Source organism: Astyanax mexicanus, chromosome 16 (genome assembly GCF_023375975.1).
Source record: "Astyanax mexicanus isolate ESR-SI-001 chromosome 16, AstMex3_surface, whole genome shotgun sequence".
Taxonomy (NCBI): domain Eukaryota; kingdom Metazoa; phylum Chordata; class Actinopteri; order Characiformes; family Acestrorhamphidae; genus Astyanax; species Astyanax mexicanus.
The window spans coordinates 20,355,651-20,373,884 of NC_064423.1; the positions used below are offsets into that span (position 1 = coordinate 20,355,651).

The 18,234-nt window shown below is 39.1% G+C and overlaps 1 protein-coding gene across 5 annotated transcripts in view; it reads right to left on the minus strand.

Moving 5' to 3' along the window:
* Positions 1 to 546: 546 nt before the first annotated feature.
* The window catches only part of ttll7 (tubulin tyrosine ligase-like family, member 7), a 113,076-nt gene continuing 95,388 nt past the window's right edge, over positions 547 to 18,234 (minus strand). The window contains exons 19-22 of one of the 5 annotated variants that reach the window (XM_022669749.2): positions 13,862 to 14,022; positions 8,700 to 8,876; positions 5,682 to 5,758; positions 2,475 to 2,587 (exon numbers count right to left, since the gene is read on the minus strand). In XM_022669749.2, the coding sequence (XP_022525470.2) occupies positions 2,571 to 2,587; positions 5,682 to 5,758; positions 8,700 to 8,876; positions 13,862 to 14,022 (432 nt within the window). In that variant the 3' untranslated portion in view covers positions 2,475 to 2,570. Of the gene's footprint in view, positions 2,588 to 5,511; positions 5,759 to 8,699; positions 8,877 to 13,861; positions 14,023 to 18,234 lie in introns of those variants that run through there. The other 4 variants (XM_022669748.2, XM_022669747.2, XM_049465707.1 and 1 more) reach the window with 4 other exon arrangements.

Genomic DNA, 18,234 nt, shown 5'->3' on the forward strand with positions numbered 1-18,234 from the left:
CATTGTTTGAGGGAGATTTTCAAGGTCATGCTCTACACCTCCACACTTGACAGATAGTTGAAGGCAGGGAGAAAGAGAGAGAGAGAGAGAGAGAGGGGGAGAGGGAGGGAGGGATGAAAGCGGGAGTGGGTTGGGTGGGTGGTTGAAGAGGCAGAGACAAGAGAAAGCTGGCTGGCAGCCTGAAATGGAGAGAGGGAGTGTAAATAAGGGATAGGATCACCTCTATTCCCCTGGCCTTGGGTCAGGACAAGACACGACAAGGTTAGCAAGGTTACGCCTCCGAGTCTCGCGTGAGACGGGCTGGAATGACACGGAGTGTCACTTCCGTACAGGTCGAGTGTGCGTACGTGTGTTATCCAAGCAGTCTCGAGACACCTCGTGTTAAAACAACCTCGAAAAGGAGGCTTCTTAGAAGTACGAGCGGAAGACGTGCAGCCCGGTCTCTCAGTTCAGCGGTCAGAAGACAAAGAGGAGGAAGGAGGAGGCAGTGACGGCTCAATGATGAACACAGGTCAAAAAGATATAGAAGCATCAAATATATAAAGATGTTTTTAAGGGTTTTTTATTGCTATTAAACTTAAAAATCATCACCCGGAATAAAAAAATTCCAGGCATAAAATGATATTTGGCATTGTGAAATGAAGCTAAAGGAGAAATAAATGGTTTTATTAGCATAGACTTATCATGATCTTCATATTCTTTAGAAAAAAAACATGTTGCATGGCAAAGAATACTGTTTCTGGAGAAAACAACAAAATAAAACCAAACAAACAAACAAAAAAATGACAACAATCAGCCCGCAGATTTTAGCATTTACAGGGACACATTCTACCTGAATATGAACTACTGGGAGCTTCCTCCAATTCTTACAATTCTAACACTACCTACTGTCATACAGAGCATTCTATTTAATTAGTAACAAGTCTTTTTAACACATTACTGGTTGTGCTTAGTGTTGGCACGCCACAGTCTGCGCTGGCACTTGCATGAGGGCTGACAAAATATAGGGGCATAGCTGCTAAAACACCAACATGGCAGTTAGTTATTTTTATTTTTTTTTATCTCTATCTAGATACAAAGCAAAGCTCTGCAGTTAGTACTAACTTCATTCATCATTTCATTTTTCAATTCATAATCATTCCAATAAACCAAATACTTTTCTAAAATGCAATAAAAAAAATCCTATTATACTTATATACTTATAATAATAAACACAACTGACAATACAATGTTTTAAAATCTTAAATCAGTAGTGTAACGTGTGTAAACCGAAAGACATCTTAAATAAAATAAATAGAATCACATAAATAAATTCAAGTATTTCTGATGTGCAGTCGTTTCCTCTTCGTCAGCAAACGTCAGCGCACAACTTTTAAAGGACTGTATCTAAACATGCACAAACGAGCGCCGCTGCGCTATCGGCCGCAGAGCCGCAGGACGGAAGCTTTGCCCCGACCGCAGGGATGCATATCAAACACGACATTCACTGAGGTTAAGATTGGCTCATTATTACATGACTGAAAACAAAAAAAAGCCAATTTAAAGAACAAGGGAAGCCTTACAAAAAATGTAATAAATCAAACCAAAAAAACTTATCAGGAGAGAATTTGGCCTTTCCGAAAAAAAAAAAAGAAAAAAAAAAAAAGAGCAAAGCCACCTTAAAAAAACACTCCTCTGTGCTGATATTCTTGAACTGCTTTCAAGATAAATATGCATTAAAACTATGATAAAAAGTAATGTAAAGTGACAGTAAAAAATTAAGAATAAAAGATTAAAGCATATCGGACTAGGCATGAATGCAAAATCATTTCAAGTCAAATAAAAAGACAATAAAAAAGAAACAGCAAAAAAAGCTTGCAAACATATCATCATACAATATCATCATTATTATCATCATCGTCATCATTTTAATCATCATCAATATAATCAGCAGTAGCAGCAGCAGTAAAAAAAAAAAAAAAAAAAAAAACGAAAAACAGTAGTTTTTTTTTTTTTTTTAGGTTTGGCTTTCATCATTGACAAACAGCATACGCACTAAATCCATTCCGTCTACATTTCACTGAAGCATTCACTTATTTTAATGAAGTTATTGGTGGAATTATTTCGCAGTCTCGGGCACGGATCCGAAGAAGGGCGAAGTGTTATTTTACAGTATCAGTATGGGCGATCACTGTACAGCAGACGGCTATTTTACAGCAGATCCACAGGGAAAGACCGAGCTGGAGGGAGAGAGACTGCCTAATCGTCTGCATCTGATGTGCCAACAAACGCGAACTAACGGGGCGGACTGGCAAATCCCTTTTCATATGCTTCCAGAGTTAGCGTGGCTCCCATGAGGAGGAGGGTTGGAGAGGGAAGGGAGAGGGGGGGTGGTGTCGGCGGTTAGCTGCGGTGCGGTGAGAGGAATCGAATCCGGTCCCCTTTTCCTCCTCGGGAGGCAGCGAGGGACCCGGCGGAGCATCAGAAGTGGCCCATGCGGGTGGTGAAGAGGCTGCGAGAGCGCGGCGCGGCGGCGGAGGCCACGTTCCGGCCAAAGCTGGAGGAAGGCCACTTGATGATGAACTGGGAGGTCACTGGCAGCAGATACCTGCACAGACGGAGACGGGGGGGAAGAGGGAAAGGGGGTTTGGACGGGAGACCGCAGGAGGAGGCAGGATTAGAGCTGCAAAAGGTCGTGCAAAGAGATCAGGCAGCATTAACCCGGCCCTGCAATCTGACACAGAAAACAAAACCCACCCGCTTGCCCACCCGCCTGGACGGACGGATGGACGGGCGGACGGACCGACGGCCTGCCCGCCGTGTCCGCCGTCCACCTTCTTCTCTCATCCCTGCAACCATCCCATCAGCCCCATACTGTCCGACATCCTTTCGGACACCCTCCCTCCCTCCTTCCCTCCCTCTCCTGCTTCCCCCTTGATCCCTCCTTGTACACGCCGTCTGTTTTTAATGATGAGTGACACTTTGCATTTTCACTTGAGCAGCTAAACAAGGCCTTGTTTGACAGACGAAGGCTGAAGGAAGCTGTTTAAAGTTGACACTGCTTAAATCTAGCTGATAGGAGCAGGATGTCCGAGAGTGGATACAGGCTAAGATAATTAGGGCCTGGAATGGAAACAAGGAGGTTAACCATTTGAGACAAGGGACGGATGACCCACATAAGATAATGGTAGGATATTCAGATCACTACCTCGGGTTTACTAACGAGGACACTTAAAACACTTGATTCATTAGCAACTGCTGGCAGCAGCTAACACAGATCACGCCTCTAAACAAACAACGGACTAAAAAAAAAAAAAAAAAACTGCTAACTTTTCAAGCTAAATAACTGTAAAATAACATTTGGGTCTGTGGGCGTAACGTGGTACTCGTGACAGAATTCCTTGTACAATATCCCCAGGACAAATTAGCCGTGCCGCTTCTTCTAAGTATCCTAAAAAAGAATTTGCTCTGAGGGCTTCTGCTGCAACGCCGCCATACCCAGGAGACTTGTGAAAAGTCAAATTAACTTCATTTAGTTCGGAAAAGAATGTCCTTGAAACTGCTCAAGTGTACCGCTGGTACTTGTCAAGCAGATATCTTAGAATGTAGATTAACTACCTACTGTACATTCAACCTACTCGCCAGAGTGCGGTAATGAAAGGAGAGGAGGGGAGGAGGGAGGGGAGAAAAAAGAAAGAGACACCTTATTTTATTCCTGTACCGCTCTCATACCACTGAACACTGGAAGGCTATATACAAACTGAAATACCAACATCTAATCCAACTCTCCAATTCTAAACCCTGCTATATGTGCATAAGTATATCAATATAAACAGTATTTATATATTTTTTATATTTTATTTATTTCTTTCTGATCCTCATGTGATCCTTTTTTTATGTTCCTGTGATGAAAGCTTCAGAAATCAGCTTCCCTATCTGTGTGTTTTTTTACTCTTTGTACTTTTATTTTTATAGCAAACATTGGACATGCTGCTTCTGTTCTCTCTGCTGGGATCAATCAATATTGTTAGGGTTAGGGTTTAGCCTCATCATTACCATATTTCTTTTTCCCCCTATATAGATACAATATTGCTTGAGTTTGGTCAACAAAAGCAAATGTCATCAGAATACGAAATTCCAATATGAACGTACATATTTGTATATTTATTTATATATGGAGAAGGGCTCGTCTTCATTTCTCCAGCTAAATAATTCACTGAGGAAGTTTTGTCTATATGAGGAAGCCTGTAAAGAGGCTCCATCAATCAGGGTCCAATCAGGCTGCAGGCACTATTTAATTGGACCTCTGTACCGCTTCCACCAGGTCTTTAGCTTTTGATCATTGAGAAGTTCTTAGAAAAAGCTGCCAGCGCAAAGCCCCCTGAGAGCCAGCAGCTGTCTAACCGTGGTTCCTTTCGAGAGTATGTGGGCCTTACTAATTATACGCAATCACTGGGAGATCTGCACACGTCTCCAGTCAGTTTGCGCGTTCAAAGTATATACATTCAATAGCCCAACTGCCATGCTGCGTTGTGAAAAAATGGATGAACGGCTGGATGAAACCGTTCACGGCCCGCTCCTCCTTCGCAAGGCAGCGGTGTTCCGTCATAAAGCTTGGCATGTTGGCATGAAGTTCCATTATCCAGTTTAAACAGAAAGTTTAAATGAATTTAATTGCATCAGTTTAAAATAAAAAGTTTATTGCAAAGACCTGGATCTGTGTGCCCAAATACTTACTACTACAAAACTTCTTGAAGGATTTCTAAAGCTCAAATCCATCTGATTTAACTCCTAATCACTAGGATGATACCTTAATTATCTGGCTCCTAATTAGCACGTTTAGCAGAGGTGTTAAAAGCTGAGAAATCCCTCAATCTGTGCTGGACTCTGGCCCTCCAGCTCTAGACCAGATCTCCTTTAGAGTTCAGACCTAACATTTAATAAAATAAAGTTACTCTACAAATTTTAAGTTTGCCTATTATTTAAGCTGAAGAGCTGAAGAACATTTTTTGTTTGTTTTATAAGCCTGTGTGCATTCAGAAGAGTTTCTGCCACACTAGTCAGAGAGAGGGAGTGCTTGAGAGAGTGTCACCGTTACCCTGATGGCTCTCGACCCCGTGCCTCTCCACCGGCCAAGAGTGGCGGGTGGAGGTGGATGGAGGACATGCAGCGTATGGGTGCAGGTAGGGGGGCCAGACACATGCCAGAGAGGAGGATGAGTGGCTGTCAAAAGGGAGGAGGGAGGGGGTCACCAGCAATATGGTGCCTCGCTCCCACTCAGACATCATTTTCCTAACGAGGTAAAGCATACGCTGGCTGATTGAAAAGCCTAATCTGTCATCCCCCTGCTCTGTTCTGCCACCGAGTCGGCAATGAGGCATGTCCCAGGGAAGATGTGGAAGCCAGTGTCATGCACCATGCAGTGAAACTGTTGTGATTCACTGTGACGAATGAGTGGGTGCCTGTTGCCGTGAGTAAGTGGAAGGGATATGGAGAAAATGGCTGGCTGGCGTCCTTGGAAACGGCTTGTAATTTTTCTTTCTTTTTTTTTTTTTTTTTTTCTTTTCACAGTCAGAGAGCAACCTCCAGGACGCCATGTTCAGAGACAGCGAGCAACGGTGGCAAGCAGGTGCGCGAGGGTGGGTGGCTACAGTCTGGACAGAGAAAGAGGGGTTTAATCCAAAATCGAGAGGAAAAGAGACCTGCTTCAAGGAGCGAGAGGGTAGAAGAGGAGGGGGTGGAGCCTCGAGACGAGACCGGTCCAGCAGCCAAGGGAGAACTTCACGTCACGGATCCGGAGGTCAAGAGTGGAGAGACAGGGTCATAGTTTAATGGAGGAGGAGAAATCACGAGAAATCACCACCTTCGGGCCCTGCCCACACAAAGCTTTACATTTTAGCTGAACTTTAAATTTAGCTGAAAGGTCAGATCAGGATACGCTAAGTCACATGGATTTGCCAAGTTACTGACTGTCTTCTTCTTTGAGGCCTTGAGCTCATTTATATCCATTTATAGCTATTTATCATAACTTTTATCAGGAGACGTTAGCTGATAAAAGTGATTAAAAAAAGTTTTATTTGTTTTATTTTAAGTGTAGCAAATACATAAATCAATTATATGCATTAACAGAAACAAATGGTTCTGTAAAAAAAAAAATCACATTTACAGCTCTGGAAAAAAATGAGACCACCTAAAAAATGGTAAGTTTCTTTGATTTTAATATAATAATCAAGAGGAAGTTGGACGATCATAAGCCACCAAACCAAGCTGAACTGCTTGAATTTTTGCACCAGGAGTGGCATAAAGTTATGTGATTAAAAACCAGGGTTATTCCACCAAATATTGATTAATGAAATCTTTATAAAACTTTATAAATATGAACTTGTTTTCTTTGCATTATTTGAGGTCTGCATCTTTTTTTTTTTTTGCCATTTCTCATTTTCTACAAATAAATGCTCTAAATGACAATATTTTTATTTAGAATTTGGGATAAATATTGTCAGTAGTTTATAGAATAAAACAACAATGTTCATTTTACTCAAACATATACCTATAAATAGAAACATCAGAGAAACTGATTCAGAAACTGAAGTATTCTCTTCATTTTTTCCAGAGCTGTATATCTTTCCATTTACCCCAGATATTCTGACATGTCAATGGAAGTAAAGTCGTGGGATGGAGATATGTAAACTCCTTATCAATGTGTGGGCGGGAACACGAGGTTCAGCAGACCAATCACAGCTGCTGCTGTCTGCGTCAAATAATTACATTTCTGGGGAGGTACTAGTCGGGCTATGGCATAGAGGTATAAATTGGTTTTGAATAAATTGTGAATGAATTGTCCCTAGTGTCACATGTATACAGGATAAACGCATCTAAAGGCCTTGCCACCCACAGCAGACTGTAAATGATCAGTGGGTGGTAATTAACATAACCTGTGGTGTCTGGTTAAAATTGTCCAATCAAACAGAGGTAAGCAACTCAACATCCATATTAAATACAAGAGCCCCCACATGCATGTTCCACAGGTCAGTGCATAGTTATTTAGCTTCCATCGGACATGGCAAAAGTCATAGGGCACAATACTAGTTCCTGTCCCATGATATGTGGCATGTGTGTATGGTTAAGACATGTCAAGACATGTTTGGTGCCCAAATGTTGGCCCAAATCAGGCTAACCCTGCTAACAAACACTAAGAGAATGAACATGGTCTAGAGGGGTATAAAGATTTCCTATAAAACAATAAATAAAATAGTATCCCAACACTTATCCATATAGTGTTTTGGCAGAAAACAATCTTAAGCATATTGTTTATATTGTTTATATTGTTTGTTAGCATTGTTACCCTCATATATGCAGCACTTAACAAAAAGAGACAAGATAAGGACACCAAACATGTTGACAAGAATTGACCACATCTGGGCTGAGAGGAAAAAAAATACAAATTTGCTTTTTTTCAGAACCATTCCTTTAAGGACCATGCATTTCTAGCAATGCATGCAATAAAAATTAAATGCAATATAAGACAAGATAATAAGATAATATGGGCAGGGCCTTGACGTGTACAAAAAAAGCACCGGTTGTGATGCCCCTGGGTGCTTAAGAAATAAACGTATTAGACAATACTTATTTCATGACAACATTCAAAATAGGTTAAGCAGGGATGCACCGACTATTTGCCAACTGAAATATTTAAAATATAAGTGAAAAGTAAAAAAAAAGGCTTACTGAACAATTACTATTATTCATTTATTTAAGGCTAATTTAGGTCATAAAGACAAATTTATTTTACATTTAGATTTCTTTTAACAACTGTGGATCTTTACTAGATTACAAGACAAAAAAAGGCAAAACTGAGCCAAAAACAGTTTGGCTCCCTATATAGCCAAGCAACTTTTAGTCTGTCAACAATTTAGTAATTAATCCAGCTCAGAAAAACAGTTAGTTAGTATTACAGCTGAACTACTAAAGTATGTTAGTATAAATACCGTATTTTCTAAGCAGGACAAAAACACATTTAGGCTGTTTAATGTATGCAATGGTGAGAAAAAAAATAATTAAAGTCTCAAAATAAATGACAACCTGCTAAAAAAGCATGTTCGTATGTCAGCCTTCAGCAAAATGTATAGTTCTGTTCAGTGTTAGCCAAAAAAATAATTTCAGTGCATCACTAATGTGAAATAATCCAGATTACTAGATCTAGATTACACCTTTAATCAGTATTAGTCCCAGGGCTGTTAGACAGATGATGCTGAAATTGCATGCAAATGTCTCATTCAGCTAGAATGAAACAAATGAAATGACCCGGAACTATTGTTTCCTTAAATCCTAAAAGATTTTCCCACCCGGAACAACTGAATTCCAGTTTTTATACATTGAGCCTATTGAAAAGTCTACCGTTATGAATCATGGCCAGTCGGTCCTGTGCAGGCTCTCAGGATCATTTAGCTCTGGCTCATCTCTTTTATAATTGAATTAAGCCGGGCCTCAGGGGGCCCACTAACCTATGCAATAATCTGAGGGTCATTCTTTCCTGTTCACGGCTTCCCTCGTGCGCTGGAAAAGTCAAATATGCCCCTAACCGGCAACCTCCCACTGAACTATGAGAGAGTGCTCTGATGCGCTGGGAGTCGCAGATCGAAGCAGAAGAGGGAGAGAGATGCGGAGGAGAGGGCGGGGTGTGTGTGTGTGGGGGGGCGTGTGAGGAGGGGGGGGGTTACCTGGTATCGTCCCACTCGGGGCTCAGGCCGGTTAGCGAGCCGTGCGAGTCGGACACGAACTTGTAGACCACGAGCAGGCAGTCGCGGCAGAGCTGCACCAAACGCTGGCAGCACTGCAGCTCCTGCGTCGTCACCACCTCACTGCTCTTACTGAAGATGCTCTCCCAGGATGACCTGCTACAGGGAACAAGCACACACATGCACACAAACCATCATACACACGTAAAAAATATATATATATATATTAAACCATGTTTTTCTGGCATTTTATTCCTCTCATTGAATGCTGTATACATATAAAACATGACAATGTGTTTCTTTTTTATTTACATATTTTAAACATATTTAACATGTTAATATTTAACCCTTGTGGTTTTCATTTTTCATCAAATGATACAAAAAAAATATTTTTTCTAACTCAAACTCATTGACATTGGCTCATTTTTTGTGAAAAACATATATCAAAACACATTTTTGGTAAACACACATTTTTTTTTTTGTTGCAAAAATAGTTTCACCCAGAAGGAAGTGTCAGATTCCAATGCTAATCGAAATTAGCATTATAAAGCTACTAGGAGTGAATTGCATAAAGGGACACTGATTGCAGGGCCTTCTTAATATTATGTTGGACTTTATAACAACCATGTTGCCTCTGCACATGGATTCATGGGTTGTCTTCAACAAGACAAAAGCGGGACTCATCACTGAAGATAACACGATGCCATTCTAAATCTCTGCATGACAGTCAACTGGCGCAACTACTGATCAATTTTTATCCTGTCGTTTTATTCCTTCTGGGTGCAACTTTTTTAATACAGACATTTTATTTTCATTTGAGCAATATTCTGAACTCTGAGGTAATCTAAATAAACACATAAAACTGAAAAAATGTCTTTTTGTTAGGACAAAATTAAGACACTCACACATTTATTACTACTTAAAATGTCTTAAATTGAAATCAGGTTCAGCACAGCAGCATTGTAAATCATTTTGGAAGACTGATCGATTTACTATATTTTTCACACTTTAAGGTGCATCTAAAATACTTTAATTTTTCCAAAAATATATAGTGCTCCTTATGTATGAATTCCACGGGTCAGGTTGTAAGGAGCAGTAAAGACACTGCACTAAAGTGCAGCGTTATTCAGGAGTTTTAATGAAGTTTCTCCAGCACCGAGGCTGGAGCAAAATTAGCATTAGCTGCTAACTGCAGCGGTAGCTCTTTCGCCGTTCAGAGGTGAGTACATTGGACTGTAGTCTGAGTGCTTACTGTGTTAAAACAAACTTTTAAGCTAATAACACCCTGGGTTACCGGACCACTCAGGGTTCCTCAGTGTTCCTCAGCACTGCTAACCGCGGCTAAAAAATTGTTTTCAGCAGAGAAATCTGCGTAGATTACTTTGTGACACCCTTGTTCCTTACTATCATCACTTAAAATGCGCCTTATAATCTGGTGCACCTTATGTATAAAATAGACCAGAAAATTTACTGGTCTATTTTACCTTATAATACGATGCACATTATTGTCCTTAAAATACGGTAAATCTCAGATATTCACTTGGTTTGCTCCTTTGACTGTTAAAGTGATTCATACTACTGCAGTGAGATCCAAAAAGCCTTCTATGGCCTTCGGGAAAGAAGGTGGTAGATGTTTCTGAGTCTGTGAAGGGATTTAAAAAGACCTCAGAACTATTAGAAATCAGTCATTCCACTGTCCAGAAAAAAAAGACAAGAGAAATATCAAGCCTTCACAGCAAGTCCAAAATCCCAATAGACGAGAACAAGATGTCTCCAACAATCCTAAAGTATCAACACGGGACCTACAAGTAGCTCTTTCCACAGAAAGCAAGTCTACCAGCAGAAAGAGACTTCACACCTTGGATTTTCATGGGAGGTGTGCAAGGAGGAAATGACTGCTGTCAAATAAAAACAGAAAAAACATCAGGACAGCACTCAGGAGTCAACTGTCCGAAGCACCCTGTTCCAGAAGTTCTGATCTTTGTCTGGGTGTTCCCTGGCAAACTTTACACTGCCTTCTATCTGAACTCTGATGTCGGAGTTCTAAGCTGGAATTTTCCGACTCTTCTATCTATGTGTTCTGTTTGTGGAACAATATTAAAAATGATAACCTGGGATAAAAACAGTGGAACATAATTTGGTTAGATCAGAACATCAGTAAAGGATTGTCAAACCAAATGAAAATCATTGTTTAACTGTTTTTGGAAATGTTTTAAAATAGCAAACAATTATCATAATGTTTAACTGGAATGACGTTAACTCTTCGTTAAATCTCATTTTTAAGTAAATAGAACCCTCTGATTTTTTTTGACAGCAAGTATTTCCTCCTTGTAAACTTCCCACTAACTTCAACAATCAGCAGCAAATTAAATTAAATAACTAATGTTTAAATAAGACAGACTCCTCCAAAATCTGCATCTAATTAGGAGCAACTGATTCTAACTGTTACCATTTTAAATAGCTATTTTGGGTGTCCTAACTTTTTTCCTTACAAGAAAAATGTTAATGATTAACGGCTCTGGAAAAAAAAAACAAGAGATCACTTAAAAATGATGAGTTTCTTTGATGGAGGAGAACATGAACTTTATGAATATGAACTTGTTTTTTTTGTTGCATTATTTGAGGTCTGAAAGCTCTGCATCTTTTTGTTATTTCAGCCATTTTTCATTTTCTACAAATAAAAAAAAATTGGAATTTGGGAGAAATGTTGTCTGTAGTTTATAGAATAAAACAACAATGTTCATTTGAATCAAACATATACCTATAAATAGAAAAATCAGAGAAACTGATTCAGAAACTGAAGTGGTCTCTTCATTTTTTCCAGAGCTGTATGTATTACAAACTATGTTTAAAAGCCAACAAAAATATTGTTCGATTTTTATTCATTTTTATTAACATTATTTGTTTTTAAAAGTATGCTCCCAGCAATACAACAGCTATTGAAGTGTCTTGAAAATTCAGTGAACAATGGACTGGATGTGTCCAAGACTTTTGTCCCATATACATTAGATGGCCAAGCTGAGATCATGTGGGTTTAGAACCAGCATTTTGTATTCTTTTTGCCTTGATTACTTTCTTATGCACATTATGTCTTATGCTGGCTATATTCTGTTAGCATATACCGTCTTTACCATATTATTCCCACCTGTACTAAAGTGTCTGAAGCATAGTTTCCTTTAGATTTTGATATTGTATTGTTACCGACTGTGAATAAAGAAAGTAAATGATACGCTGTCCTCATTATCCTGTCCTCATCTTTCAAATGGCTTCGTATCGAGTCAGTGTCTTCCCTGCTGCCGGTGCAGATCTGTTTATAGGAGGTCCTCTTTAGTGCCGGCGGCGATGCACCTTTTGAATCTGCTGAATAAGGGATATCTACTCTTATCTTAGATTTGATTAAAGGACTAATGAACGACTGCTGATTGACTTTTGTTTTTGCTATGCAAAAACTGTGTCCTGTGTGCAATTTGTCTGCTGTTTAATTTGACTCTTCGGGGGATAGATAAATAAATTTAAAATAAATAAAGTTTCTCAGGTAAAAAGTAAAGAATATTCAATATATGCGGTACAGTCATACATACAAGTATTGAACCCAGTGGCCTGAAGGGATGGCCTGAAGGGACGTGAACATCTATGTACTATATAAAAATGTGTAATAAAAAGCAAGGAAAAGTCAGGATCCATGATATAGGCCCTTTACCACACAAATTAAGACATTTGCGAAGGGGGATTCAGTCGGCTCCCCGGGTCTTCCGTCTCACTGGGTGCCCAGGCGGCTGTCAGAAAATTCTAATGGCCTGGTCCTGAATAAAAGGGGGAAACGTTGCGGTAAAATAAAGTCTTTTTCTTTTCAAAGTCGTCGGACAGCAGCGGAGATTGCGTTTGATTGTGGAGATGAAGGAATATAATGGCTGGGGATCTGAGGGTACATTACAGGCGAGGAGGCCTTCACAATGCCCCCCTGCCGCGCTTTCCTTCGAGCTCGAGCTGCCCACGGACCTCCTTCACGCGCCGGGTCCTGATTAAACGGCAGCAGCATGGGGTGCTTAGCACCATCACTAATCCCCTAGCGCCACATACACTCTCATCAAGTTGAAATAAACCTGGGCGGTAACACATCTCTATGTCTGTCAATTACACATACGAGTGGGCCGTACAAAAAAAACCTCGTGGACCCCCTGCGCTGCCCAGACACGAAATAAATAGAGGGATGAAAGTGGTCACAGCTTCATCAGCACTGGTGGAAGAGCGTGTTTTCAGCAGGCAGCTCTGGGAGGTGCTGTAATTACAATGTGTGCCATTTTATGTGTGTCTTTATGCTCAAGTACAAGATCAAAACAGGAGAAACTGACCATTTTCCGGCACAATTACGGGAAACAAAACTACTTACCAACACAGTTATGGAACACAAGACAGTTTCTTGTTAAGCAGAAGGTCACAGTAGACTCAAAGAAGCAGGGCTAAGCAGAACAAGACCTTTAACTGGAGCATTCGTTCCTAAACAGAGCACTTCAGAAGCCTCTTACAATTACGACTGAAGGTTCAAACATGAAATATTTATATATTTACTGTATATGCAGCTCTAGAAAAAAAACAAGAGACCACTTAAAAATGATGAGTTTCCTTGATTTTACCAAATTAAAAAAACTCTTGAATATAATCAAGAGGGAAATGGTTGATCACAAGCCATCAAACCAAGCTGAGCTGCTTGAATTTTTGCACCAGGAGTGCAGGCATAAAGTTATCCAAAAGCAGTGTGTAAGACTGGTGGAGGAGAGCACGCAAAGATGCATGAAAACTGTGATTAAAAACCAGGAATTCCACCAAATATTGATATTTTTTCATTAATTTGAGCATTTCACATTTTCTGCAAATAAATGCTATAAATTACAATATTAGTTGTAATAGTTTATAGAATAAAACAACGATGTTAATATTACTCAAACATATACCATAAATAGCAAAATTAGAGAAAGTGATTCTCTTATTTTTTTCCAGAGCTGTATATCATTTCCAGTCTATTTTCAGTAATATTATCCATGGGATAATATTGTAGGGGCTTTTCTATATTTGTTTTATTTATTATATTGTAATAGTACTGGTGCTTACGCAATATTTAAAGGCATACAATGTCTGCTCCTTACCCAGAGCTGCAGAAACAGTTCCACAGGCCTTGACCATGACTCCAGAGCAGACGATTGAAGACACGACTGAAAAGGCGGTAGAGACGTAAACTGTCGACGTCGGGCTCCCTCCAGATCCTCTGCAGCACCGAGCGGACGTTGGTGCGGACAATGTCCAGGACCTTCACATGGAGAGCACATGAAGAGAAAAATGTTGTGGTGAAGGAGGAGATGACAAAGAATAAACAGGCACAGCTTAACCACAGTGGGAAAAAAGATTCTGTATTTTTAAAATGCCTTACAGGTACTTTCCAGTGTATTTTATAGGGATGAACTGCAACGATCGTTTTGGCCAAAACTGAAATAGAATAAAATTATTCTGAACACTGTTTTCCACAGGTTTTTATTAATTTTGCCATATTTTCACCATAGTAATAATTAAAAAAACATAACTTAAATGGATGTTTCTTGCTTCTCGAACAATCATTTAAATAATTAGTACAACACATTTTCCTCTATCATGAATTTACTTCAGCAGTTCTACTATAGTCTCACATTTAGCTAAATCAACAGTGCAAGATTAGTTAAACTTACCTCAGCAGTGCTATTCCAATTATAAATGTACTTAAGTAGTGCAATTTTAGTAAAAAAAAAAGTACCTCAGCAATGCTTTTCAAATCACACTTAAATTTAATGTACACAAAAAAGCTGTCAGTCGTTAGGTAACAAAATAAATGCTAGGGCTATGTTTGTAATAGGATAGGTAATAGGTACACATTTCAGATGAAAAACAGGCAGTTAAAATAAAAGTAATAGACTATTTTTATGAACTGATACCCAGTGTGATACATGAGGTTGAATTATTTATTTTAGTTAATGTATTTGTGATGTATTAACTTGAGAGAAAACAATATGACTGCAATATGACTTTTGGATACTGACTGAGTTACTGTTAAGTATAAATTATTTTCACTTATTCATGAGAACAACTGACATTTCTGTGAATTCTGCCTAATATTTTTGTTTGCCAAATATTCTGTCCATCCCAAGTATTTTCATGTAATTGTGTGCTTTATTCCACATATTTTTAGACCATTTATTTCAGTTCATCCATCATGCCACATCCACACTATACAAAAAGTAGCTGGAATATAAAATTTCAAAAAATAAAAAAGGAAAGAAACTGAATGAAGAGGTTTGGATATGACAGTGACAGAACATTTTAACAGATTTTTTTTTCTCTTTCTGAACGTACAATAATAAGGTCTTGAACCATGCAGGCATAAATGAAGATCTAATGAAAAATAGCAGGTCTGTAGTGACTGGAGAAAGGCGCAGAGAAAGCGAGGCAGAGACTCTGTGTGGTGGTTTGGAAGCAGGAAAGTGCTGGATTGAAGCAGAAAAACTGAAAGAAGAGCAGTAATTGCTTGCGAACGTCAGTCTCAGGAGGAATTGAGTCAAAAGTTCCTGCAGGTTGAAGGACCCTAGCACCTCTTTTCCAGCTAGTGGCTTGAGCTTGAGCCTTGGAGTCCTTCCTCTCAGCTGATTGGTGACTGACTGTCATGTGATGCGGCAGATTTAATGGCCTTGTGTGGGATGGCACAAACTCTTCTCAGAATGATTCCTCAAGCTTCAGCTGATAATCAGCTTGTGGGACATGACAATGCCTGCAGTCAGCGGAGCTTCATTATACCACTGCCATGCTGATCCCGCAGTACAGATTCCACAGAGAAGGTACCTGAGACCCAATTCTAGCGAAAGGCGCAGCAGGCTACTGAGTGAACAATTCTCTTGTACTCTGTGCCAAACTTGCTAAGCCGACCTCCTCTGCCAATGGCAAAGGCATCTCTGGCTTTTTCAGTCTTACGCCCAGTTGTGTAAGTCATTGTGGGTTTATTATCCGTGGCATATTGTGCACAAAACAAGAAGCTCAAAAAAAAGAATGCGGTGCCTTTCAAAAACGTGCCGCCACAAGCATCTGAAACACATTTCGAGGATTCCACGAGTTCTACCACAAACCGAACTCTTGAAAAACCCACGGCTAAAGCAGCGTTATTTTCAAGCTGTTGGCACAACAAACAAGAGGAGTAAACTAGTGTCACAAATCCTGCATTTTAAGCTTTTATAAAGCCTGCTCAATGACACTACAAGCTAAGGCAAGAGCTGATGCTCTAATATACACGACTTAAAAACTAAAGCTACAGCAGCAGTCACCAATCAGTGATGTACGAAACTACTGTACGAAACAGCAGAGAAATTCACACATATTACATATTTATTCTCTTTTTTGATTTTTAAAAGCACTAAATCATCTAGCCCCTCATAGTTTCCCTAAACCTCTAACACACTGAACCTCACACTGTTATCTGAAAGATTTTAAAGCTCCTTAGAATTTATTTCAGTTTTTTTTATTACAGAAGATTTAGAAATGACGTAGCTTATCTGGTTTAAAACATGAATGCGCTTTGTTTTAATTTAATTTCTTTGTCTTCATGTCACATACATCTGATACCACAATGATATTTTTTGTTTACTATATACCGTAGTATTTCTTCACTATAAGGTGCACTTAAAATCTTCCCAAAAATTGACAGTATACCTTATAATCCAATGCACCTTATGTATGAATTCTACCAGTCAGGTTGTAAGCAGCAGTCAAGCCACTCCGCTGAAGTACAGCTTTATAAAGGAGTTTCGGTGGAGCAGTATTAGCATTAGCCGCTAACCACAGCTTTTTATAGTATATCAGACTGTAAGCTGCGTGTTTACCATGTTAAAACAAGCTCTGTGGGACAAACTGGCAGTTGATGGCACCCTAGCTTACAGGGTTCCTCAGTGTAGCACTGTCGGGAGGCATTTACTAGTGTTAATCGCTGCTAACCTCACCTAGCAGCTGCTAACCGCAGCTAACACTGCTGCTAACCAAAGCTAATGCTGCTGCTAACCACGGCTAGGGCTGAAAATATGTTGAAAATACTGGAAATCTAAGTTTACTGTAAATAAAAGGAAGCGCTTTACTCACCCAAATAAATTGTTTTCAGGAGAGAAATTTGTGTAAATTAACATTTTAAGATGTTTTAAGAATTACAGTTTTGTTTACCTAAGCGGCTTATAATTTTGTGCGCCTTATGTATGAAAATAGACAAGAAAATAGACCTTCATTGATAGTGCGTCTTATAATACGGTGAGCCTTATAGTCTGTAACATATGTCAATTGTATTTTTCTCATTGCTAATTTGTTGCTGGGAACTTAGTGTTAGATTGTACATGTAAATTAGGACAAACAGGGAAAAATATGTAATTTAAATAAAAATAATAATAATCATTTTGCAGCTGTGTATAAAAAATTCATTAGCTTCCCAAATTATGTAGAAGGAGCCAGGCTTTCCTGACATGTCAGAACTATGATGTAAGACGGATGATATAATTTATTATACATTAGAAACTAGCAAGTATGCACCCCAAATTCAGGTTTCAGTCCACCCACACTTAGAAAAGAAGAAAGAGCACTCAATATTCCACAGTAATTAGTAGAGAGAAATAGGAAAAGTCATTTGTCCAACTTCATCCTGCAGGATCATCTCAATTTACACTACATTTCTACACTTTATATAAAAGTCTACTTCTTGGCAATTACATGAAAATCTGTTCATTAACCTCTTAAACCAGGTGACATTTATTACATCCTAAGGATAATATTCAGTAATTATATGGAAAGCAGTGCAGTTTGCTAATCTGAAAATGCCAGAAAAATCCAGAGTTAAAAAGGTTAATTAGTATTAGATGTTGATATCATATTTAACAGGACTTACTTAACAAAGTTAAGATGTCATTTTTTTAAAGTGAAAGTCCACAGGTTTTGGTAATTTGGAGATTTAGAGACCTCTCTGGTGAAAATGTGTAAATGCAGCGAGATTGGGAAGAGTACTATATTTTTGTGTGTGTGTGTGTGTGTGTGTGTGTGTGTTGTTGTGTGATCCCCACTGGCACGGTTGCCTAGGTAACCAGCCAACGATGCCAAAGATCCTTCTTAAGTTGCTGTGAATATGACGTGTGAAGTACATACAGCCTTGTGACGTGGCCACCAGAAAAAAAAATATTGCTCAGAATTATTACTGCTTCTGTTTTAAAAGAATATATTTTGCTTTAGTGTAAATTACATTCAAATGCTACATTGCTCAATTTAACATTGTGTAGTAGTCATGCAAAAAAGAGGTTAAACCATGTAAAAAGTGTTTACTACAAGACATTTAGTGTGTTTCTATTGGTCAGATCCTTGTGATGACACTTTTACACTGTGGAACATGTCAATTACAGTTTTTAAATTATGTAAAAAAAGTAAATGTCTCTGATGTGATGTGTGTTTTGGGTACCACCTTAAAATAAGACTACCT